Genomic DNA, 25,442 nt, shown 5'->3' on the forward strand with positions numbered 1-25,442 from the left:
GACTGACCCTCTGAATCCAAGAATCCGTCTTGGGTTTGTTTGGAAGCGGAGTTTGGGAACTGGAGTGTTTTCCCCTTCTGTCTGTCCTGGGAAAGAAAGGGAAGCTCCATCTCCACTTTGATGCGGCACAGGGGTTCTCAGGGGAAGTGCAGTGTAAGGAAGTGGGTCAGCCATTGGAAGAGCTGAGTGCTGTCAGACCTGTGCAGTGAAAATAGATCTTTATCCTTCCTCTCCTTCATACCTCTTTGGGACCTAGAAGCAGTTGGAGCCGACCAGGACATATATCTGCATGGGGCATCCTGAACAGGATGGGAAGAACCTTTTCCCAAGGGCCAGTGCCAGGTTCTGTCTTTGGTTACATAGCGCAGGGTTCAGTGTTGAGAGCAGCGATGTGCTCTCAGATACAGAAGTGCCTGCACTGCCATGTTGCAGGGATGGCTGAGAAGATGATCTGAATTTGTAGTTAGAAAAAGAGATGTTAGAGCAAGTCTGACTTTAACTGCACCAGTGGGTTCTTGGGGGGGGGGAGGTTTTAGTATAGGGCCCCGATGAGACATTTTGGAGGACTTCCTATAGAGAGCAGTGAATGATTCTGTATAATGTAATCCACTGCTGCTCTCACAGGACATTGGCAGCAGTCCTGAGCCAAGGGGAAGCGGAGGGTTGAGGAAGCTGGAAAAGCTGAAAATGTGACTATTTGTTGTCCCTGTTAAACCCTCCTCCTCGCGTGTGTGGCTGCTGTCTTCGCCTTCTTCTACCTGCCTCCCTCCCCTCGCGCTCCCACCTCCCGGGTAGTGTTGGCAGGGGAAGCAGCAGCAGCATAGCAGCGGAGGGCTGGTCTGCCTGGTGACAGATGGGAGATGCTGTCAGCAAGCTGGGCTGGGATGAAAGGGTTTCAGGAACCTTTCAGGCTCTCCAGCCCTTGCCCCTTCGCATCGCTGAGCCAACGCTGTTCTTGGGAGAACACACCTGCCTGGAGCAGCCTTGTGCAGCCCCTTCCCTACCACATCTGGCAGCACTTAAAAGCATAAACCTCCTGGGGTTGAGTGTTCCTCTCATCTGTGGGGGGAAGGACAGGGCTGATGCTGCCCCTTGAATTCCAGCTTTGTGGCTCCAGGCCTCTTCAAACACTGCAGATTTGTGGTTCTGCCCCATTGCCAGCAGGCTCCTGTGTAGGCAAGCACCATCCCACATCTGCCCACTTCCTCTGTCCCTTCTGGAGACCAGGTTTGGACTCTGTTGTCCATACCTGAGGTACAGCAAGTTATCCCCATCAGTGGATTCCTGCCTCTAAGCTTTTCCTTGCAGGTTAGATAAAAATGCTGGTAGAGTTCCTGTGCTGGAACACGCACCGTAGCATGTACCTTGCAAAATCCTGCTCCCAAAAACATTGCTTCGGATAGTTCTCGCTCTCAAGATCTCACTGTGCAGTAGAAACAGGATGGACTTCACTGGGGAGCATGCAGGAAAGATGTCGATAATGTAATTTAGCTTGTTCTAAAATAAGTGCAGTTACGGGAGGACAGCAGGCTCAGGGGTGAAAGAGACAAAAGGAACTCAATGGGGGAACTGTGGCGGCTACTTTATTGTGGGAAGGTCAGTGCTTCTCTGGGGAGGAGAGACTGCCAAGCGGCAGCCCTGCCCTGGCCCCATCTGAGGAGCAGCTCTTCCTCATGACTTTAGGTCTTCCGTTCCTAAGAGGTGTATTCTCCTCCCTCAGGAGGGAAGGACCTTTGCTGTCAGGAAGGAAGCTGGCTGCAGCTCCATGAGGTGTTTCTTTGCTGTTGCAGTGCTGCCCACTTGCTCTCCCTTGGACTTCCACTGCGACAACGGGAAGTGCATCCGCCGGTCGTGGGTCTGCGATGGAGACAATGACTGTGAGGATGATTCCGATGAACAGGACTGCCGTAAGTCACCTCTGTGAGGGGAGAGGGTGGCTGCAGTGCCTGCCTGCCACGGCTGGGCAGAGGTGACCCTTTTTAGTACAGGAATGTAAGAGTTTATCCACTGAATCAGACCTTTGGCTTGTTATATAGCCTGTAACACAGGTGTGTGTGCCTGATGTCCCTAGGCCCTGCCGCCTTAGCACCTGGTTTGCTGTTCAGCTGCGTGTCCTGGAGGACAGGATGCTTCTCCATCCGGCTGGAGAACCGTTTATGCCCTGCAGCCCTGCTGGTTAATGTCCCATGAAGCACTTCCCTGAGCTCTTCATGTCCTCCCCTGTTCGTGGAAACACCTCACCCCTGCCAAATCCTCCTGAGCTGCCTGTCTGGCTGACTTCCTGCGGCCTCAGGTTCCACTGTCTGACTTCTCTGCAGGGCTGGGCTGTCCCCAGCATCCTCTCCCTTCAAACAGAGCTCCCTGAGGAGAGGGAGATGCTATAGGGATGCTCCCCACGCGAGTCTAGTTACCCTGAAAGCTGACTCTGTGCTGCCACACAAGGCATCATCTTCACGAGAGCTGCCATGGCAGGCTGCTAGCTGTGAGCACTGCCATTGTGCCATTAAAATGGAGGGAATTTTGCCTGAGTCTTCAGAGTTCAGCCCCTTGTTTCCCCTTTGTGTTGAGGACAGGGGTTACTTGTGGTTGATTTCCATTAGCAAAAGGTGTTCAGGGATACAGCTTTCCTCTACAACAAATCAGGTGCATACTTGGCACTACATGCCAGAGAACCAGTGTGTTACATAGCACTGGGGTTCACCTGTGCTGAAACTGCACGGAATGGGTTGCCCAGGGAGGTTGTGAGTGCTCCATCCCTGGCAGTGTTCAAGGCCAGGTTGGACAGAGCCTTGGGTGACATTGTTTAGTGTGAGGTGTCCCTGCCCATGGCAGGGGGGTTGGAACTGGATGATCTTAAGGTCCTTTCCAACCCTAACGATTCTATGATTCTATTACCAGGGCTGGCATCAGGCTGCAGTTAGGAGCAGACCTGTTTTGCTCTCTGGTTGAGATGGTTGCAGCTGCTTAATAATCATTGCTCTGCAGCCCTTGGATTCTACAAAGCACGGTGCTCCAGAGTGGCTCTGATGGAGGAACCGCATCTCAAGAAATGCAGAAATTCAAGCTCTTGGCTGTCAAGTATTCCATGTCCAACACTTGTGTGGAAATGAATTCACTCTTTGGTCACTATGCCCCTGATCTGTGCCTGCCCTTTTGGGCAATGGCCTGGGAAGCAAGGGTCAGGGGTTTGACACCCATCCATGTCATTGTTCAGTTGGCTTTGGTTGGACAGGCTTGCAGCAAGCTGCTCTAGTGGAAGGTGTCCCTGCCCATGGCAGGGGGTTGGAACTGGATGAGCTTTCAGGTCTTTTCTGTGGCTCTATGATCCTGTGTGAGGCTCTGGATCACTGGTCTAAGCTCGGTTTTCTAGCCTGTTCAATGATTTTTGTGAAAGGAGGGGTCTGTAGTCTGGGTCTGTTTTGTCTTCTGTTTCTCAGAAGAAGTTGGGTTGCCCTCATATTTGAGACAACAGTGGAGAAGGGTGAGATCGTAAGATTTGGAAACTAATGAAAGGAGGAGGGCAAGGTTCTGTGCTTAAGAGACTCCTAGGGCTAGCACTTAACCATAGGAGAGCTTCTGTTGGATTGAGATCCTCAGGTGCTAATTTTGCAGTCCCTTTCCTCACTGCTCTGCAGATGTGCTTCCTTAGAAGACTGGCAAAGAGGGTAGAATGAGGCTGTAAATACTGAGGTGTTCAGAAGAGGAAGCTTAAATTTTCTCTTCCTTTCCAATGAGCATTTCCTTTCCTTTGAAGATAGCTTTGGCATCACTGTGAAAAGAAGGTGGAGATATAATCCTACCAGCAATTATTTGTTAGGTAATGATAGAGCCTACTAATTCCTTTAAAAAGAGGGCTGATTGCCTTTTTTCTGTGCAGGGATCTCTTGAGCCTAGCTTGGAGGTATGCTAGAATCCCGTGGGTGGCTCCACTGTTCTGTGCCAGGTGCTTTCTCCAGCCTACGTTCTCAGGTTTTAGAGCCTGCTCTGCTATTGACTTATGGATGGAGTGGAAGAAAGACACTGAAGAAACCACTCAGTGGCTTTCCTGGTAGTGTTAGGGAAGGGAAATCAGCTCTCCAACATGAGGGTGTCCTTGGAGAATGATGTTGCTGGATTTGTAATGTCATGGATTTGGTGTTCTGAAAGGTGAATCTTCTTGCCTTGTCTTCACCTTATCTCCATCATGTGCAGCTCCACGGGAATGTGAGGAAGATGAGTTCTCGTGTCAGAACGGATACTGCATCCGCAGCCTGTGGCACTGTGATGGTGACAACGACTGTGGCGACAACAGCGATGAGCAGTGTGGTGAGTAATGAGGTCCTACAAGTACTGCCCTGCCAGTGCTTTAAAAGGGGTAATGCAGATTCCAACCTGTGCAGTTCTGGGATCCCCTGAGCATAGTGAGGGCTTGCAGCTGGCTTGGCTGGGCTGGGCTTGTAGGACAATCCATGGGCTGGCTGCTTGGGATCTCAGGCTGTGTGGCTTACCTGCCAGGCAGAAATCACTTGAGATCTGCTACTCCTTGACATATCATTATGAGGTCCCATGGATTCCTTTTGAATCCAGCACTCCATGTCAGTTAAATGAGCAGTGACGGTTTTGCTCAGGCACTACATGACGTGGGTATGTATGGTTTCACAAGGAGTCTTGTTTGCGGGTGCCCTGGGAGCTTCAGGAGCAGGGGATGGTTGTTTCCTGGCTGCTCTGAGAAAACTCACGGCTTCGTTTGCGTTATTGTCTCTGCAGATATGAGAAAGTGCTCGGAGAAGGAGTTCCGTTGCAGTGACGGGAGCTGCATAGCTGAGCACTGGTTCTGTGATGGTGACACAGACTGCAAGGATGGGTCGGATGAAGAGAATTGCCGTAAGTGCTCTCCTTGCTTCGTAACCACAGGAAATAGCCTTTGGACCTGCTCCTGTCTTTGGGGTTTGGCACCTTTTTCCGCAGCAGAGATCAAAAACAAGTTAGTCCTGCCCGTACTGGCAGCTATGCTGCCTTCTGTTGCTTGCCCCAGAGGGCACGAGAGAATGGTGTATCTCTTGTGTTACCTCATAGGCATACTTCATCTGTGCCTGGCTGCTTTGCTGTTCCTTCCCATGCCCGTGTGACCTTCAGTCAGAGCAGGAGGCTTATGCTTTACTGAATACACCTCTGTATAAAACTGTAGGAGTTGGAGGGCAGAAGGGAGGGGGAGAAAACTATTTCCTTTTATTCCTCTGGCCTGATTCCTGCCTGAAATTGGCAGGGGGGAACACACACAGCATCCTCAGGGACTGCACATCCCCAGCTGCAGGGGCTGTCTGCCTGACCAGCCTCTCCTCACTGGGATACTTTATGCACCTGGAAAGTAACCGATGGGGTATGAGGGACCCTGAGAGCCCACAACAGTTGTTTTCTCCTCTGCCTTCACCGGCTTGCAGCAAGTGGGGCAGGGGGGGTCTGTTATGTCCCTTCCTCACCCCCACTGCCTGTGTGCTGTGTCTGTGGAAGTCACAGTGGTCCCTTCCCCCACGCTGCAAGCGTTGTGCAGAATTTGTTCTAGATAGCAGGAAACTTCAAAAGGCTCTGGGAGGGGGCTCGGGGCCGCCCGCTCCTCCAGGGCAGGGGAGTGGATGCATGGGGGACTTGTCTTTTATCTCTCCAGATAATGAGAGCTGGCAGGGAGCCAGGGGCTGCAGACGTTTCTAAGCCAGGAAAGGGCTCCAAGAGGAAGCCAACCTCCCTCCCGCTCTTTTCCCTCCTCTCCCTTGCCTGTCACTTCCCTGCAGGCCATGAATAGGCGCTTGCGAAGGGAAAGGAGATGTTTCAACTTTGCCTCCTATGGGAGTGGAGGGGCACCCAGAACTGGTGTCCCTGCTTCTCTAATCTGGGATGCTTCTCCAGTCCTGGCTGGCAGTTGTCTCTATAAGATATTTTATAGCTATTGAAGCTAAGAAGCTCAATTTGGCTACCACCCTTTCTCTTATCTTCCTCCATGTGGCTGTCATCTTTTCTGTATCTCCAATCCTGCTGTCATTCATCTAGCGCAAGATAGGACTACACTGCTCTTTTGTGTGTGTTTTATGGGTTTCATGTTTCGTTTGGCTGTTCCAATGTGCGTGCGTTTCGTTTGGAGTGTGTGTGTGCTATAATTGAATTACACTACCTGAGAATTTAAGTCACTGGCTTAATTTTCTCCTCAAGGAGATCCAAGTGCTCCTTTCAGGCTCCTTTGGTGAGGTACACATTAACACACAATGTAGCATCCAGCTACTCCATACTCACTGAAGTCCTTACTGTATGCCTGCAGGCTGTGCCAGCGACTTCATGTGCAGTTCATGTCAGTCTTTCTTTTCCCTTTTGCTTAATGGATTCCTTTTGAGAGCACTCAGTTGGAAGACTCATATGTCCAAAACATGCAGTTCATTCTCGGGAGAGTATGAGAAAAGGTGTCAGGTTCTGCTGTGTGGGACTCAGAATATCTTTCATCCCTTCCCACACTGTTGAGCGGAGAACAGTGGGCAAACCCTTGGCTCTGTTGGCCTTTGCCTAGGGTTATCTGTCTGGCTTTGCTCCTTACTGATACGGCATGGTTTGTTTTGGTGACAGCTTGAGAGGAAAAGGAGAGGGGAAACCCTCAAAGGTCAGGTGCAGACCAGGGCATTGTGCTTCTTGCCTCCTTCCTTTGGCCTTCAAGTGCTTATCTTGGTTCAAATTTTAAAGGATTCATTCCATACCTTGCACTCTGATGTGCCTCGGTCCTTAATATGAAGATACCCAAAGGGTATCTTTGTTTTTCCATCTGGTTTTGTATCTATTTTGTCCAGGTTTAATAAACAATTTAAACACTGTTAAGCACTAAGACGTAGTGTCTCAAGCATAAGGTGGTATTTGGCACTCCTGTGTCCTTTTTGTAGCTTTCCCACCAAATCTTCCTTCTTCATAGCTGTTTCTTCTTTAGAACTTAATGGGTTCTGAAAAGTTAGTGTTTATAGGCTAACATCCTTTTTATTTATTGTTATTTTTAGTTGATAGTTTGTATAAGTGTCCTTCTATATAGGTTTAACCTGCCCCTCAGTGAAGCACAAACAGCATTCAAGTTCCTCTCAGTAATATAAGTCATGCAGAGCTCTGCAGCAGTGGCTTGTCATCACTGAATCCTTACTACTCTGTTACTAGACTGTGAGATGGTTGCATCTAAACTGGACTGTGCCTGTCACCTCAGGCATTTTTCCTTTGATTCCCTTCTTAGCATCAGATGTTCCAGCTGCCACCTGCAGCTTGGAGGAATTCCAGTGTGCATATGGACGCTGCATCTTGGACATCTACCACTGTGATGGTGATGATGACTGTGGGGACTGGTCTGATGAATCTGACTGCTGTAAGTAAATGCAGGGTGGTGAACTGCTGCAAACATATGAGTTTGTTCTTACATTGGTTGGAGCAGGGTTGCAGTATAGACAGCAATCTCATTGTGTAAGATGACTCTGTCACTACTGAACTTGAATTTGAATCTGGAAAGTGAGAATTGTGGTGTGTAATCAGCACAGTTCTGTGTGCAGATATTCTAGCAGTATCCAGGAGGAGTCTGTTCAGGACCAAGTTCCACAACAGTGGAGTGCAAGGGTAGTGCGGTGGGGGTGTGGGGATGTTACATTGGTCTGAGTTTGCTCTTTATATTCTTTCCTATCTCTGCAGCATCTCATCAGCCTTGTCGCTCTGGGGAGTTCATGTGCAACAGTGGCCTGTGCATTAATGCTGGCTGGAGGTGTGATGGAGACTTTGACTGTGATGACCAGTCAGATGAGAGGAACTGCAGTGAGTGCTGGGAACTGGTGGGAGTGTTTGGGGTTTCTGCAGATGCAAAAGAGTATTTGGGACTGTTAGCCTTGGAACTGGGTCTCTTCTGATCCTTCTTGCTCATCTAATGTTCTTCCTTTGGTCCCCCAGCCACATCTATGTGCACAGCTGACCAGTTCCGCTGTAAATCAGGGCGCTGTGTCCGTCTGTCCTGGCGTTGTGATGGGGAAGATGACTGCTCTGACAACAGTGATGAGGAGAACTGTGAGAACACAGGTTTGGCTTGCTGCCTTGCTACTTACAGCTGATGTTTCCATCGTGGGGGTAATAAGTAGTGAAGTCTTTTGATTGCTTCCTTGAGTTCAGCCTAGAGTTTCCACCCTTCCCAAAGAATGTGAGCTATAGTTTATCTTATGTGCTTGCAAACAGGTTCAGGTCTGTGTGCTTGAACTAAAGTGATGGTGTTTTCTGGTCAAATATCAGGTCCCTGTACCTTCCTGTCCTGTCCCTACACTGTGAATTACCACAGAGATGATTCCATTCAGACTTGGAAACATTAATAATGTGCAAAGTTGCTGCCTTTGTCAAATGGACTATGTATAACTCATGCCTTGTGCATAGTTCTGGACAGCTTTCATGTTGCCTTGTGAAGTTGCAAAGGAATTCTAGCAGGCAGTGGAATCACAAAGTGCATTTTGTGGAAATGAGGGATAAAGCCTCTGGTTTAGAAGTTAAGGGTGGTCAGCTTCCCCCTTAATAGTTGCTCAGAAGTCTCCCTTTTCTAGTCCTCCTTTTCACATACAGCCATTGCTTTATATAATAAAAGGCTGATATAGTAAAAGGCCAGGTTGAATCAAGTCCGGGTTGGACAGGCTTGGAGCAACCAGGTCTGGTGGGAAGGGTCCCTGGCCATGACACGAAGGGTTGGAACTGAATGAGCTTCTAACCCTAACTGTTCAATGATTCATTCTATGATAATAGTGGCAATGGAGAAGAGGAGGGTTTCAACAGACCCTAGTGTTACGCTGGGATTCAAAGAATCTCTAGAACCTTCTGTTTTCCTCATATCTTTCAGGATGTCTGTAGGCCTTGTTGAGGAATAGTATGTACTGGTCCATGAATTCATCCCAGTGGGTGAAGCCCAGTTGCACATACTGACCCTTCTGGATCAGTGTATTTTAAACAGTGAGTCTAGGGGTGACAAAAGGGATTTGTACCCCTTGTTTGGGCCTGTTGAGGAGGGGGAGTGGGTGTTCTACAAGGAAAACTGAGCTCAGAGGACCTAGAGAAGCACACTTTGTAGGCATTTGAATGCAGCTGCTCTAGACTGGTCAGCTGTCATGAGCACCAGTGTGCAGGAGATGGTGGTGATCCTGGAAAAAGCAATTGTACTTAAAGACAAGTTGATAACCCTGTTTCTTCATCCTGATAATAAGGCTATTTAGAGGGATTAAGAGAACAGTTGCCACCCAGAAGCCAAGTCAGACTTCCAGAGGCACTGAAATTCAACCTCTCTACCCCAAGCCAACCCCAAGGTGGTTGATAACAGCTATTGTTACTGTAAAGTCAGTTGTGTGATTCACAGAATCATAGAATAGTTAGGGTTGGAAAGGACCTCAAGATCATCCAGTTCCAACCCCCTGCCATGGGCAGGGACACCTCTCACTAAACCATCTCACCCAAGGCTTCATCCAACCTGTCCTTGAACACTGCCAGGGATGGAGCACTCACAACCTCCCTGGGCAACCCATTCCAGTGCCTCACCACCCTAACAGGAAAGAATTTCTTCCTTATATCCAGTCTGTATCCAGTCCAGTTCTGCATTAGGTCTATGGTGGTAGTCAGCAAGTAAAAAATAACTTGGGGCTTCCAAGCAGGATGTGTGCTGGGTAATCTAAGTGAAGTAGTGTGCTGTCTGCATGTCTGTAGGAAGAGTTGAAATCCTGTGTCACCCCTTGGATTTAGAGCAGAATTGTGTTTTTATTGGCATAGAAGATGTCTAGAATACAAAGAGATCAGCTGATGGAAGGATCATTATATGACATTGATATGACAAATATAGTCCAAGTTTCTGAATCCTTCACATAAAACATTCCTGTGCTCTGATTAGTGAATCTGCATGTGATTTGGTTTTATGTTCCCGTTTGATGTGTCTGTCAGTTCTTAGTTGTACTTGTTAATCTCACACCTGCCCTTTTCCATGCTGCTTACAGGCAGTTCGCCAATCTCATTGTTTCTTTGCTGACAACTCTATTGTCCTGTTGTCTTCCTGGGATTATCAGAGGGTGATGATTTGGAAACCACTAACTGAGTCATCTTAAGAGGTACAAGAAGTAAGAGGCAACAGGACAGTGCAGTTACTGCTGGAAAAGCAGTCGGATGGGCAAAGTCCCTCCAAACAGTATTACTTTACTTACAAGAATTCTGTAGAGTCTCCCTGCCAACAGCAGAAGAGTGTAGTTTATGTGTGAAATCCTGTTGCCTGAGCTCAGATTTCAAGGATGCTTGTAGATCTCATTCCAAGTCCATCACAGTGCAGTTAGGGCTGGACAAGATGCTCATTCCTAGGCAGATTTAAGATCCGTAGCCATGCTGGGTGACATATCAGATGATGAAAGTGAGGACCTGACTCCTCTCTTGCACATGCTGAGTAGGGTCATGGAATCTGGAAGCAAAGGGAGCTCAGCCAGAACCTTCCAGTCATTCTGAGAGAAACTAAATAGCTAAACTTCCCAGTGAAGCAACAGTGGGCTCAGTCTGAAGGGGAGTTTGCAGGCCTCCAAATCAGCATAAAGGAGCAGTAAGGATTGTGAGATGAGCTGAATTCAAGGAAAGAGAAAGCCATGGGTTTGTGCTCATATACAGAGATTTTAATACATCTTAGAAAATACTCTGTATTCTTTTCTTCATCATGACTGTTATTCTATGGGTAAACTGTGATGTGCTTACTTTCCTCTTCTTCTATTGCAGGGACCCCTCAGTGTGCCCCAGACCAGTTCCTGTGTGGGAATGGGCGTTGCATTGGCCAGAGGAAGCTGTGCAATGGAGCAAATGATTGTGGAGATGGCAGTGATGAGAGCCCACATCAGAACTGCCGTAAGTCTTCCGAGTGCAGCCTTAAACGTAAATGGAGGCAGTGTGATGTGTGGGAGTCTCTCTGGTGCTGCTGAAGGATATGCGTAAGGAAGAAAGCCTGGGCTGTGATAATGGGAGAGAGATGAAGACTGGGGAAAAAGGCCTTGGTGGTTTTGCCAATTACTGACTGCAGACAAGGAATAATGGGGAAAAGATCTTGGGTGTCAAAGTTTGTCTTTGATGTCTGTCCCCTTTAGTTGTGGCCTGCAGGGGAGAGCTCTGACTGCAAAGAGGCAGCTTCCAGCACAGTCTGTGCCCTCCCACTCTTGCTCAGCCTGTTCTGAAGGGCGACTGCTGCCTAACAGTTGATGCCACAAGCAGCTGCCTTGTGGTTTCAGCTCAGTTATCTTTGCCTGTTCCATTCGCAGGTCCACGAACAGGGGAGGAGAACTGCAACGTCAACAACGGTGGCTGTGCTCAGAAGTGCCAGATGGTACGAGGGATGGTGCAGTGCACCTGCCACACAGGTTACAGGCTCCTGGAAGACGGTCGATCGTGCCAAGGTGGGGGTTTGGAGCAGCAGCTTCCTCCCTGCTGCTTTGATGTGCTCGGAGTTGATAGTTATGATAGGGTGTGAATCAGACCATGAAAGCAGAAGCAAGCCATCGGTGACATTGCCTGGTTGTTGATGATCCAGTGGTAACCTTCTCCCTTTGTCTGTAACATGCAGATGTGAATGAATGTGCTGAGGAAGGTTACTGCAGCCAAGGCTGTACCAACAGTGAAGGAGGCTTCCAGTGCTGGTGTGAGCAAGGCTACGAGCTGCGGCCTGACAAGCGTAGCTGCAAAGCTCTAGGTAAAGATGAGTTCAACCTTTTCTGAGGTGTGTGTGTTGGTCCAGCTCTCATTATTTTGTCTCGAATGTTTCACTGCCAGCATTGTGCTGTTCACAAAGCCAATGTGTGAGGATAAGGAAGTAGAATCATAGAATAGTTAGGGTTGGAGAGGACCTCAAGATCATCCAGTTCCAACCCCCCTGCCATGGGCAGGGACACCTCACACTAAACCATCCCACACAAGGCTCTGTCCAGCCTGGCCTTGAACACTGCCAGGGATGGAGCATTCACAGATTCCCTGGGCAACCCATTCCATTGCCTCACCACCCTAACAGTAAAGAACTTCCTCCTTATATCCAATCTGAACTTCCCCGTTACCCCTTGTCCTGTCACTACAGTCCCTGATGAAGAGACCCTCCCCAGCATCCCTATAGGCCCCCTTCAGGTACTGGAAGGCTGCTGTGAGGTCCCCACGCAGCCTTCTCTTCTCCAGGCTGAACAGCCCCAACTTCCTCAGCCTGTCTTCATACGGGAGGTGCTCCAGTCCCCTGATCATCCTCGTGGCCTCCTCTGGACTTGTTCCAGCAGTTCCATGTCCTTTTTATGTTGAGGACACCAGAACTGCACACAATGCTCCAGGTGAGGTCTCACAAGAGCAGAGTAGAGGGGCAGGATCACCTCCTTCGACCTGCTGGTCACGCTCCTTTTGATGCAGCCCAGGATACGGTTGGCTTTCTGGGCTGCGAGCGCACTCTGAAGCCGGCTCATGTTCATTTTCTCATCGACCAGCACCCCCAAGTTCTTCTCCGCAGGGCTGCTGTGAATCTCTTCTTTGCCCAACCTGTAGCTGTGCCTGGGATTGCTCTGACCCAGGTGTAGGACCTGGATTTGTATTTAGATATGGCCAGGTTGTTGGTGAATGCCCATGAAAGCTGTGTGATTTTGACCAAGGAAAGATACTCCTTTTCCTGCCAGCAGGACAGCCCTTGCTTCCTTTTCCTAGTCCCTTGTCATTCTTGGTGACCCAGATCCTAGGACAAAACCAGCCTTCTGCCTCTGTCTCCATTCAAGAAGTGTCTTAACCTTTCCAGTCAGTGAGGTTGTATCACACCTCCTTGTGGTTTGACCCTTGATCCTGGTCACCAGTCCTGAATGCTGTGAGTGGCTGCTGAATGGACATCTGGTGGTTTTAAGGACATTTGTACACTTGTTTAATTTTATTCCTCAGCTCCTCTAAATGTAGGAGCCGAGAAATTAGAAATTCCATTTAAAGAATTAAGATTTCATTATGAATTCCGCTAATGAAATCCATAAGAAATCACAGAATGGTTTGGGTTGGAAGGGAGCTTAAAGCTCATCCAGTTCCATCCCCCTGCCACAGGCAGGGACACCTTCCACTAGAACAGGTTGCTCCAAGCCCCATCCAACCTGGCCTTGAACACTGCCAGGGATGGGGCAGCCACAGCTTCTCTGGGCACCCTGTGCCAGCGCCTCAGCACCCTCATAATAATGAATTTTTTCCTTATATCTAATCCAGATCCCCCCTCTGTCAGGTTAAAGCCATTCCCCCTTGTCCCCTCCCTACAGGTCCTTGCAAAAAGTCCCTCTCCAGGTTTCTTTTCATCCCCTTTAGGCACTTCAAGCTGCTCTAAGGGCTCCCCTGTGCTGAATAAGCCCAACTCTCTCAGCCTGCCTTCATACAAGAGGTGCTCCAGAGCCCACTGATCATTTTGTGGCTAACAGGTCCATGTCCTCCTTGGAGGATGTTGACACTGGGTTTTTTTGGTTGTGTGGTTGGTTAGGGTTTTCTCCCTCTGCAGTGGAATTACCTGCTGAGTTTATCTCTGTCTCAGGCAGATTTTGACTGTGTCTTGTCTGTGGTAGAAGATGTGATAAAGCTTGTGTGTTTGTATGGCCAAGTGATAGATACAGGAAAAGGAAACTATAAACCAGCTGCCAAGTGGCTGCCTAGTGGTATGGTTTCAGAGGCTGAGGTGAGGGAGGAATGATTGCTTCTTGCTGAGTGAATGTTTGCCAGAAGTCTTAGAACGGCTCATCTTTGAGTTAGGACTGTGTTGAGGATGGGAAAACAGCTCTCTGAAGTGTTGTAGACTTGGGAGCTGATTTCTTGCTCCCAGTACTGCATAACTATGTTCTGGGACTTGGTGCAGAGGGAATGCTGGGCAGAGCCCTGTACAAGTACTCTAATGCTGTCTTCCCGTGTGTTCTCAGGGCCAGAGCCAGTGCTGCTCTTTGCCAATCGAATCGATATCCGACAAGTGCTGCCGCATCGCTCAGAGTACACCCTGCTCCTGAACAACCTGGAAAATGCCATTGCCCTTGACTTCCACCACAGCAAGGAGCTGGTATTCTGGTCTGATGTCACTCTGGATCGCATCATGAGGGCGAATCTGAACGGGAGCAATGTGGAGGAGGTGGTTTCCACAGGGTTGGAGAGCCCAGGTGCGTCACCACAAAAAAAGGCAAAAGCCTGAGGGGTGAGCATGATGTGATAGCATGGGTGGGTGAGTGGAGACAAATGGGTACCCAGCATTCAAAGTGGAGTGCATCTCCCTGAGCAAGGGGAGAGGCTGGATGGAATGGGGGATAGATCACTGTCCCCATGGAGTTAATCTTGGCTGATGGGGGAAGAGACAGGAGGACTAAATTGGGCCTCTTATGAGGCTGAGAGGGAATGGGAACTATTCTTCTGAGCAAATCCTGCTCCTGGTTTCATTCTGCTCTTAATTCTCCCCTGGAGATAGGTGGACTTGCTATTGACTGGATCCATGACAAATTATACTGGACAGACTCTGGGACATCTCGAATTGAAGTAGCAAACTTGGATGGGACTCACAGGAAAGTGCTGTTGTGGCAGAACCTGGAGAAGCCACGAGCCATTGCTCTACATCCTATGGAGGGGTGAGTGAAAGCATAGGACCTCAGTGAGCAGTCAATGTAGGTGCTTCCAGGTGAACATCAAAAACCCTATCTCTGGTCACAGAAGCTCTGGGCTCAAGCCTTCATTTGATATTGTCAGTTTGGGGAACCTGGCAATGCTGAGGCTTACAGAGCCTTAATCCTGTTTTGAGCCCTTCATGTTTCACCATCGTGAAAGCACGGGGTGTTACCCTGTTGGCTGACACTTCTCCCATGGCTGCTACCCAGTCCCATGCTCGAGGTCACAGGACTGATAACTGTTTTGTACTGATAGGGAGTGGTGGTGGGTGCAGTATGTGGGACATGAGTTTTAAAGCCTGTCTCTCTCTGCCCCCTTCAGCACTATCTACTGGACTGACTGGGGCAACACTCCCCGCATTGAGTATTCCAACATGGATGGCTCTAATCGGCGCATCATTGCAGATACACACCTCTTCTGGCCCAATGGGCTGACCATTGACTATGCAGGACATCGAATGTACTGGGTGGATGCCAAGCATCATGTCATTGAGAGGGCTGACCTCGATGGGCGGAATAGGAAGGCTGTTATTAGCCAGGGTAAGCAACAGAGCTTTGTACAGGGAGTGTTCTCCCTAGTAAAGAAGACAAGAGTAGCACAATGCTGTTCTGAGTTTGAGCCACTAGCTTCTGCTTATGTACTTGTCTCCTTTCACTGTGGGATGAATTCTGTTACCACTGCGGGATGGGGTTTGCTATGTAGTGTTTAGTGGATAAGAGAGAGAAGTTGTCTGTTGTATTAGTGTAAGGTGGGTTGTGCAGGTTGGCTGTGGCAAGGCCCAAGGAGCAACGGAAAGAACTTTCCCCTATCTCCCTGCTAGCCTGAGTCCTCTTGGACCTGATTGTATCCCTGTATTGGATGTCTGTTACAGGCCTCCCGCACCCATTTGCTATCACTGTGTTTGAGGACAGTTTGTACTGGACAGACTGGCACACCAAGAGCATCAACAGTGCCAACAAATTCACAGGCAAGAACCAGGAGATCATCCGCAACAAACTGCACTTCCCGATGGACATCCACACACTGCATCCTCAGCGCCAGCCAGCAGGTAACTGCAGAGAAGGTAGAGACCTATTTTAGCTGCTAGACGACCTGCTGTCACCCACCACCCTGTAAAACAGGGAGATGGCAGGCCTGAACCCAGCATATCGACACAGCCATCACCTCTGTCCGTAGCTGGTGCAGAGCTTGCTCCCTGTGGCAGTTCAGCCCTGGTAACCTGGTGTTAGGTGTTACCACAGCTCCCTCTGCTGCCACGTGGAAGGGGAGACTTTTGAGTAGCAAACACTTGTGGCCTCTGTCTAAGAACCGTTTTGGGAGAGGGAATAAACGGCAAATGGGCACTAGTAATGACTGACACCTCCCTTATTCCTTTCCAGTTGCCATAATCTAGAAGGGAATTGAGTTAAATGCTTTATTTTAAAGTTGAGCCCTACAAATGAAGTTTACGCTTTAGTTTATGTTTCCTTAATCTCAGTTAACTTCTGGGTAGACAAATTACAGGGTCTTGCCACTTTGGTTGGTGTTTATACTCTTTACTCTTTGCTTTATGCGTGGTTGTTTTTGTCTTTGGCTACTTGAGCAGGGAGAAACCGTTGTGGGGCCAACAACGGGGGCTGTACTCACCTCTGCCTGCCGAGCAGCAAGGGTTACACCTGCGCCTGCCCCACAGGCTTCCGCAAGACCAGCAGCCATGCCTGCGCCCAGAGTAAGTGAGGTGGGACCACAGCCTGCATGCTCGGATGTTCAGAGGGTGGCAGGGGGTTGGCAAGGGGCGTAAAAGCAGCATCAAGTTGTTTCCAAGGAGATGCAGCTGGATAGACTGAGTTAATAGTATTAAGGGCCCCACCAGAGGATGCTTCACCTTCTTGATGCATTCCCCTGTTCTGCAAGCCCTCACTAAGCTTGATGGGTGGGGATACAGAGAAGCTCCATCTTTGCATCCTTATTTCAGGGCTGCTATTGGTGCCACTCTACTTGTCACAGCTGATTGTTTCCCTAAAATGCCCACAGGAGCTGTGTCAGTGATGAACAAAAAGTCCAGTCCTCTTAATTGCCACAGTTTCTCTCAGTTTGCAGCCATGTGGAAGGATTAGGCCAACTGTCTCCTAGATTTTCCCGAGCTATTCTCAAATGGCTATTTGATTTGAGGGAGGTCTGAGCCATTCCTTGGTTGACTTTGTTTCTCCAGCATAGGCTTCCCCGAGGAAACAGCTCCCTACTACTCTGTCCCCACCCCTGCCCACCTGTCCCACCCAGTGATGTTTTGCTACCAGTAAAATCCTGGGCTGTGACCTGCCAGTGAGAGGTGATGGAAGTGGTTAAGGTTGGCTATAGCAGGGAATTGTCTGTGTCTATCACTGTGTTGTTGAACTTAGAGAAATTAAAAGAAGACCTTTCGACCTTTGATCAGGTCTTGACAAGTTCCTGCTTTTTGCCCGAAGGATGGACATCCGTCGGATCAGCTTTGACACAGATGACCTGTCAGATGATGTCATTCCCCTTGCTGATGTTCGCAGCGCTGTGGCTCTAGACTGGGACTCAAAGGATGACTATGTCTACTGGACAGACGTTAGCACCGACTCAATCAGCAGAGCAAAATGGGATGGATCGAGCCAGGAGGTATAGTGTTAACTGCGTGTGGTCATCTAGCCAGGAATCTCCTTGAGCATCAGATTTGAAGGCACTGGATTACACTGGTCTTCTAAGGAGCTTTGTTAGTTTGCCTAGTTCTGACTCAGAAGAGCCCTGAGGTCACTGAACACTTCATAAACCAAGTTTGGTGCATGTTCCTGGTATGGCAAACCTTGAACTGGGACACAGAGCATGTTGCAGCTGTGAGCTGTTCTCAGTTCCTTTGTTGTAACCCTAAAATCTGAAAGGAAGGAGTATTAAATCTTCTGTTATGTACTACATTTGGAACAAGAGCCACGCTCCTTGGGAATGCTTCTTGTTCATGTCCTTAGGCTAATGTGCCACAGGAGAAAAGAGTTGAAAGTCTGGAGTTGCAGTTTGAACAAACTTGAAAAATAGATGTTTCTCCAAATAGAAGACTAATTTGAACCTCTGAGTCCTTGATACTCTCTTGTATGGCATTGCTTTGCTTGGGCTTTTGCCTTTTGAAGTTAGCATTGTTAGTGAATGGGTAACACATTGGCCAAGTGCTTACTCCTTAAGGTCTCATCTCACTAAGCACTTTTTCTTTCTTGTTTTTATTTAGGTTGTAGTGGACACCAGCCTGGAAAGTCCAGCTGGACTGGCAATAGACTGGGTCACCAACAAGCTGTACTGGACTGATGCAGGTACTGGGATCCTCTGCTTTCCCTAGGCTTCTGTCTTCTTTATTAGTGATGAAAACTGGAAATCAGCCGGGTAGTTCTGTCTCATTTGAACTTTGTCTGATTTTGTCTAGCAAAAAATGGAGTTTTTTGTGTGCTTCTAACAAAGTGGGAATTGAGGTGGAATCCTCAGTTTAATTCTCTTTGCAGTATCCCCAGTACTAATTCTGTAGAAGGGCTTGTAGTAGAAGTCAAGCACAACTGTTGTTTTGCATTTCTGTTTCTGTGCATTCACCTGTCTTCCAACAGTGTATCTCGGGGTGCAGCAGGTAGTATTTGGAGGATGGTCCCTGCTGGAAAGTCATAGTTCAGATAGATCTAAGAGGGGTGATTCTTCTTTAGCTGTTCTCTCATGCCTACGTAGATACCTTGAGGCTTAGGAAAGAGCTGGTTTACATTCATAGAGGACTCTGCACGAGTGACAGCCACAGAGGTGACTTGAGAGTTCTAATGGTAGGTGACACTTTGAGCCACGTTTCTTACCTATCTTCCACCTATGGAGAGATGGATGGAGAAAAAAAATACATTGTTATATGGATAGTTTTTGCCTTAGATCTCTGGAATCACAAGAACTTTAATCTCTTACTCTCTTTCTGGACTTCTGTAGGAACAGATCGGATAGAAGTCTCCAACACAGATGGGACCATGAGAACTGTTCTGATATGGGAGAACCTAGACAGACCAAGAGATATCGTGGTGGATCCTGTTGGAGGGTGAGAGATTCTTTCTTCTGGAATGACATGGCAATTATTGCATGTCTAAACAAGTTCAGGTTCTTTGGCTTTGTGCAATCGTCTTTCTGTGGTGCCATTGTTCTCCATCCTGCCAAAGACTGAAATTAGAGACCTGATTTTGGATGCTAGTGGAACAAGATAAGCAGGGATAATTGCTTGTTATGCTGTAGAGCTTGCAGGAGCTGGCTGGAGTTTTCATTTGGTTGTTCTGGGGACATAATAACTAAAGATGTGGTACACAACCTGTTGCAAATGAGGCCATCTCTTAGATGCTTTCTGTTTCTTTATTTCACATCTATGTTGGATTTGTGTTCAGGCTCTCTGCTTATCAACCAGAGCTCAGTCAGAAGGATGTCCTCATAGAATCACAGAATACTTAGGGTTGGAAAGGACCTTAAGATCATCTAGTTCCAGCCCCCCTGCCACGGGGTGAATTACTATTGATGTCAAACACAGTTGTGGCCTCTTGGCTTCAAAACACTGTTTCAGAGTATTGAGGGATCAGCTGCGGCATGGACAGCAAACCTAAGTAGAGTAACAGAAACAAATGGTTTCAGTAGCAGATTTTGCTTCCGAATCGTAAGACCTTGTGGTGCTGGGGATGGGGTGAATAGGAAAAAACTTTCCAGCCATTGCTTTAGAAATGCTGAAGGTATTGAATAAAGGTGTGCTATTCGTTCCTTGAATGGGTTACTGGAAGACCAATGCAGCAAAAGTGTAAAGAGCCGATAGTGGAGACTGGTGAATAATTGGTTAATTTTTAGAGCTTGAACTATTATCTTGAACTTTTTCCTCCGTGTTGTAATTAGGCCAGCCCATGGGCAGTAGAAGGTACATAAATTTGAGTATGATCCTTAGGTACAAGAACCCAAGGCTGAACATAAGCACAATGTTAACCCACTGCTGCTTCCTGCTAGGGCCTGAAGGCACCAGTCTCCCTTGCTTCTCTGGCACTGCCTGGCTGCAGTGGCAGTGAAGGAATGTGGGCCCTCACTTCTATCTGGGCTTGTGTTCAGGTTCATGTACTGGACTGACTGGGGAGCCAGCCCCAAGATTGAGCGTGCTGGTATGGATGCCTCAAACCGCCTGGTGATCATTTCCTCCAACCTAACATGGCCTAACGGCCTGGCCATTGACTACGAGTCACAGCGCTTGTACTGGGCAGATGCAGGCATGAAGACCATCGAGTATGCCAGTCTGGATGGAAGCAACAGGAAGGTAAGGGAGCCTTTTCTGAGGAGGGTGTCTGGGAGCCTGAGGTGTAAGTCCTAGAGCACAAAGTGCTGATGGCCCCTGCCTCTTTCTCCAGTTGCAAGTGAAATCTCCAAATCAAGACAGGCTGGGCTGCTTTCCCTGGGAGAGGAGAGCTCCCAGTGCAAACTCTGTTTGAGGGGAGCCTCCTTTTGAGGGCTAATGTTTCCCCATCACTCTCTTTTTGCTGTGACTGTGCATTATGATGTTGAGAGGGGGCAAGGGAAGCCTGTTCCCCTTAGTGACTCCTTAGTAATGTTTCTTTGGGGGCTGGGGGTAATCTGACCAGGTGCTGATTGGGAGCAATCTGCCTCACCCCTTTGGACTTACTCTTTATGGCGAGAGAATCTACTGGACAGACTGGCAGGCCAAAAGCATCCAGAGCGCAGATAGAAGGACTGGGCAGGCTCGGGAAACGCTGCAGGACAATCTGGAGAATCTTATGGATATTCATGTTTTCCACCGGCACAGGCCACCAGGTACAGAGCTCGCCCCAAGCCACACTGAGCCTTGCTCCGGCTCTGGTATATGGCACAGCTCTCCTCCAAGGAGCTGACCTGTCTGTCAGCCCTCAATGCCTTAAGTCTCTGGGTAGAATATGACAGCATGAGAATAACTCTTGGCTTGGTATTTAAGGGCATTCTAGAATGCATTTCTGTAGCTGTTACACCCCTTTTTTGTGCTTGTTCCAATGGCTTATGGATTTCTCATCCTCTTTCCTATAGTACATACAGCGTGTGAAGTTGGCAATGGAGGCTGCAGTCACCTGTGCCTCTTGGCACCTCTTCCAAAAGGTTACAGCTGTACCTGCCCTACTGGGATCAACCTGCAATCTGATGGCAAGACCTGCTCCCCTGGTTAGTCCTCTCTGTGGGGTTCTCACTGAAGTTTTGTATCACAGCTACCTTTTGCCCCTGTTTTGTTAGAGAACAGAGTTCACTTTGATGTGCTTATCTGCTTTATCCCCTGGAAAACCCATTCGATTCCTGTACCTTCAATTTGAGTTAGAATTACTAGGAAGAAACTTACTGATACTGGATTGGTGCAGAACAAATATGTCTTGAAATTATGCTGGGCAGCTAAAGCAGATGTCACATTTTTCCCTACTTGTGCTTCAGTCTTGAGGGGGATTCTTTTTTGTCTACAGGGTGCTATATTCTGTAAATAAGGTCTGTACACGTTCCTGCCATGGACCCTCTTTTTCGGGAAGACACTTGGCTTCAGGCCATCCACTTTTTTTCCTTAGCCTGAAAAAAATGACTTTCTAATTCCCATTTCCATATGAGCAGAAGTAACTGCCGAGTTCACTCATTTTCAACTTGGATATAAAGACGCTTTCAGTAACACTCAGTAAAGCTTTTGTACCTGGAGTCCCTATAAGCTGAGATGTGTCTGAGACTTCCCTTTTCCACTGAAGTGGATGTCACCTTCAGAACGTTCAGTTGGTGATGCCTGAAGTTGGCTGACCTTGTTCCTCACTGATACCTGTCCATTTTCACCTCTCCGCAGGAATGACCAGCTTTCTGATCTTTGCCAGAAGGACTGACATCCGCATGGTGTCTCTGGATATTCCCTACTTTGCAGATGTTGTTGTCTCAGTCAATGTCAGCATGAAGAACACCATTGCGATTGGAGTGGATCCTCGTGAAGGTCTGAACTTCTTAATGTATCTGACTGTTTGAAAGGCAACAAGTGACTTAGAATCATAGAATCATAGAATAGTTAGGGCTGGAAAGGACCTCAAGATCATCCAGTTCCAACCCCCCTGCGATGGACAGGGACACCCCTCACTAAATCATCCCACCCAAGGCTTCATCCAACCTGGCCTTGAACACCGTCAGGGATGGAGCACTCACAACCTCCCTGGGCAACCGATTCCAGTGCCTCACCACCCTAACAGGAAAGAACTTCCTCCGTATATCCAATCTAAACTTCCCCTGTTTAAGTTTTAACCCATTACCCCTTGTCGTGTCACTACAGTCCCTGACGAAGAGTCCCTCCCCAGCATCCCTATAGGCCCCCTTCAGGTACTGGAAGGCTGCTATGAGGTCTCCACGCAGCCTTCTCTTCTCCAGACTTCATATCTAAACATCTGAATAAAGACCCAGGTGCAGATCTTACTGTAGGTTGTAAGTTTGTGTAGGTTTTTATCTCGTATGTGCTGCAGATATTCCTTTCTAGTCAGGAAAGGAATGTCCAGACAGGAAAATACTAGCTATCATCTAGCTATCACTCTAACTTAATAGTCTTATGCTGCTGATGTTCCTGTTTTGAATGGTGCTAGCTGGTAGTCAGACCTGGATCTGGTTTTTAAGGAGTTTACTATTTGGTTGCTGGGGTTTGGTTTGGTTTTGTTGCGAGCTTCTCAGAAGTTTCTTTCTCCTTCCACGCAGGAAAGGTTTACTGGTCAGACAGCACGCTGCGGAAAATCAGCCGGGCTGCCCTTGATGGCTCACAGTTTGAGGACATCATCACTACAGGTAAGAGAGAGTTTGGACTGGGAGCCTTTTGCCTCTGTGCAGCGTGAAAAGAGTGGTTCTCTGGTACCCTGCTAGAATAATCTTTAAGTCTTCAGCGGAAGGGCAAGCTAAGCTAAAGCAACTGCCTCATGAGATGCACAAGGGGAATACCAGAACTCCTGGCTAAGCTGGGAGGATAACAATACACCTTTCTGTTTTCAGGTCTGTTGACTACAGATGGGCTGGCTGTGGATGCTATTGGCAGGAAGATGTATTGGACAGATACAGGAACAAACCGGATTGAAGTGGGCAACCTCGATGGCTCCATGAGGAAAGTCTTGGTCTGGCAGAACCTGGACAGCCCCCGGGCAATAGCTCTGTACCATGAGATGGGGTCAGTGTTGTCAAGAGGCTGTGTAGGGATTAGAACAGGACTTTTGACTTCTGTTTCCATAATAGTTGCTGGCTTTTCCCCAGGTATATGTACTGGACAGACTGGGGTGAAAATGCCAAGCTGGAACGCTCTGGAATGGATGGCTCTGGACGCGTGGTGTTGATCAGCAACAACCTGGGCTGGCCTAATGGACTGGCAGTGGATAAGGCTGGATCCCAGCTCCTCTGGGCTGATGCACACACTGAGGTCCGGTTCTGTTCTTAAGCAGGGTTTGTTCTTGGGTCTTTGGTAGCCTGGAGGCTGTTTTAAAGCTCTTGAGCAAGCTATCAAAAGAGAAAGGAGAACATAAGCTTTTCTGAGTGTATGGGGAGGGTGTAACATCACTTGAGTAACATCATTTGTTTAGCCTCTGTTTCCCACTCAATCTAGTAATTGCTAGCAAGAGGATCAGTGTTTTGATTGTGGAGCTGATGTTTTACTTCTTTCTTTAGCGGATTGAGGCTGCAGATCTCAATGGTGCAAACCGCCACACCTTGCTGTCCCCAGTGCAACATCCCTATGGCCTCACTTTGCTGGACTCTTACATCTACTGGACTGACTGGCAAACTCGCAGCATTCACAGGGCTGACAAGGACACTGGTGCCAATGTCATCTTGGTGAGGGCAAACCTGCCTGGCCTCATGGACATTCAAGCTGTCGATAGGGCACGGCCCCTGGGTGAGTTGCTCGGCTGCTCCCAAACCAGTGGGTATCTGTGGTGACTAGGGTGGCCCTTAGAGCTGTCACTGAAGAGAGTTGTTTGGTGTAAAGCATGAGTGATAGAATAACTGCTCAAAAATCAGCTTTTCTTCTCTTCTTTCCTCTTGTTTAACTATTTTTGCACTTCTCCCTGTTTGTCCAGCTCCATAGGTCTGATTGCTTATTACTGCATGTCCTTTCCCCCCTTCATCCCATTTCCTTCACTGGGCTGCCCTGACAACCTCCTTCTCACACACAGCAGAGGCACTTTCTTAGGAGGACTGAATGAGTCATCCCCTATTAGGCTTCATCAGAGTTTACTGGCATTGGACAGTTTCCCTTTTTTCACTGCAAAAGGCACTGATTCCTCTTATGCTGGTTGAAACCTGATTTCAAGCTCTAGTCTCTTTTTCTCAACCGTTGAAAGCTTCATCTTCCCATCTGCCACTTCCCTCTAGAAAATCTCTGCTTCTTTAGTTGTTCATAATATACATCAGGCTCTCCAACTATTCCGTGCCAGAGTCGGATTCCTTATGTTACTGTCTGGGGATCCCGTACGACCCCATCTTGCCTCCTTGCTTGTCAGTGGGAGTTGCTTTGTGCTGTGGCTTCATTTTGTTGGAATTTCCCCAATGCATACTTCTACAGAAAACTCTGTGCTGCTTCTCCTGGTGCTCCTAACAGCAGAACATCACCCTTGGCAGTATAACTTTACAATATAGCTTAAAGCTAACCAAAACTCAAGCCATCATGTCCCTGCTGTCTTCTTCCCACTCCCTGCACCTCTGTTCTGGGTTTATCCCCTCCTAGTGAATAGATGTTGGGGATTTTTCAATTAAAAAGAAGAAGATATGACCCTAATATGTCAGGCACTTTGAGCAGGCTTCTCTGAAGCCTTTGTTTACTTGCCACTGTGTGAGCTAAGTTGAAACAGAAGCTTCTTTGTCAGCCTGGCCTCTGGTGCATTGTCACGCTGCTTCCCCACAGGGTTGGCTCTTTCTGTCAGCATTACCATTTGCAGCAATAATAAAGCTAAACCGCAGTTACGTGAATCTATCAGCATTTGGTTGTTCCTTTTTACATGGGAAAGCTCTGATTAGCAAGGAATGCAGGTCAAGATTTTGCTCCTAATGCTCCCCCTTCTGTGCATTCCTGTTCACATTGCCCAGCCATGGCCATACCCACCATGAATTTTGGAGGGGAAGGAGGCGGTCTCTGTATGAAGGGCTGTAGCAAGGCTGGGATGGTTAGGATGAACTCAGCTGCCAGCAAGTTGTGCATGTATATCGCCTTTAAAATAAACCTTCGCTCTGTGGGATCATTAAACTTTCCCTATTTCTAAAGGCTTCAATAAATGTGGAGTTCGTAATGGTGGCTGCTCCCACCTTTGCTTGCCTCACCCCACTGGCTTCTCCTGTGCCTGCCCCACTGGCATCCAGCTGAAGAGAGATGAGCAGACGTGTGACTCTTCTCCAGAGACCTACCTACTTTTCTCCAGCCGTGCTTCCATCCGTCGCATCTCTCTGGATACCAGTGACCACACAGATGTGCACATCCCTGTCCCTGAGCTGAACAACGTCATTTCTCTGGACTATGATAGTGTGGATGGCAAGATTTACTACACAGATGTATTTCTTGATGTCATCAGGTGGGTGCCAGTCATCTGCTTGGCCAGTGCCCAGGTTACCCAGCTGCTTGTGCTGGTTGTGCCACAGTGAGCTGTGGAGTGTGCCAGTAAGCTGGGGAGACTGAGATGATGGCAGTACACCAGTGCTTACACCTTGTCTTTGGTACACAGCATCATGTGTATCGCTGAACCAAATGCTGAAGGTGTGTTTAACCTGCTGGAACCTGCTGGGGAGAAAAGGTGTTTGGGAGT

General features: G+C 48.3%; 1 protein-coding gene across 2 annotated transcripts in view; it reads left to right on the forward strand.

Moving 5' to 3' along the window:
• Positions 1 to 25,442, forward strand: part of LRP4 (LDL receptor related protein 4) — an 84,532-nt gene that overhangs the window by 49,149 nt on the left and 9,941 nt on the right. For both annotated transcript variants that reach the window (XM_065683231.1, XM_065683232.1), the window contains exons 3-28: positions 1,791 to 1,907; positions 4,192 to 4,305; positions 4,747 to 4,863; positions 7,232 to 7,360; positions 7,678 to 7,797; positions 7,930 to 8,055; positions 10,750 to 10,875; positions 11,283 to 11,417; positions 11,585 to 11,710; positions 13,923 to 14,153; positions 14,456 to 14,612; positions 14,971 to 15,188; positions 15,521 to 15,697; positions 16,232 to 16,357; positions 17,063 to 17,271; positions 17,870 to 17,951; positions 18,595 to 18,700; positions 19,738 to 19,939; positions 20,262 to 20,451; positions 20,698 to 20,829; positions 21,482 to 21,622; positions 22,366 to 22,452; positions 22,654 to 22,825; positions 22,909 to 23,071; positions 23,317 to 23,542; positions 24,908 to 25,211. In XM_065683231.1, coding sequence (XP_065539303.1) covers positions 1,791 to 1,907; positions 4,192 to 4,305; positions 4,747 to 4,863; positions 7,232 to 7,360; positions 7,678 to 7,797; positions 7,930 to 8,055; positions 10,750 to 10,875; positions 11,283 to 11,417; positions 11,585 to 11,710; positions 13,923 to 14,153; positions 14,456 to 14,612; positions 14,971 to 15,188; positions 15,521 to 15,697; positions 16,232 to 16,357; positions 17,063 to 17,271; positions 17,870 to 17,951; positions 18,595 to 18,700; positions 19,738 to 19,939; positions 20,262 to 20,451; positions 20,698 to 20,829; positions 21,482 to 21,622; positions 22,366 to 22,452; positions 22,654 to 22,825; positions 22,909 to 23,071; positions 23,317 to 23,542; positions 24,908 to 25,211 — 4,033 coding nt within the window. The remainder of the gene's footprint in view (positions 1 to 1,790; positions 1,908 to 4,191; positions 4,306 to 4,746; positions 4,864 to 7,231; positions 7,361 to 7,677; positions 7,798 to 7,929; positions 8,056 to 10,749; positions 10,876 to 11,282; positions 11,418 to 11,584; positions 11,711 to 13,922; positions 14,154 to 14,455; positions 14,613 to 14,970; positions 15,189 to 15,520; positions 15,698 to 16,231; positions 16,358 to 17,062; positions 17,272 to 17,869; positions 17,952 to 18,594; positions 18,701 to 19,737; positions 19,940 to 20,261; positions 20,452 to 20,697; positions 20,830 to 21,481; positions 21,623 to 22,365; positions 22,453 to 22,653; positions 22,826 to 22,908; positions 23,072 to 23,316; positions 23,543 to 24,907; positions 25,212 to 25,442) is intronic.

The sequence above is a fragment of the Lathamus discolor genome, chromosome 6 (genome assembly GCF_037157495.1).
Source record: "Lathamus discolor isolate bLatDis1 chromosome 6, bLatDis1.hap1, whole genome shotgun sequence".
NCBI classification, from domain to species: domain Eukaryota; kingdom Metazoa; phylum Chordata; class Aves; order Psittaciformes; family Psittacidae; genus Lathamus; species Lathamus discolor.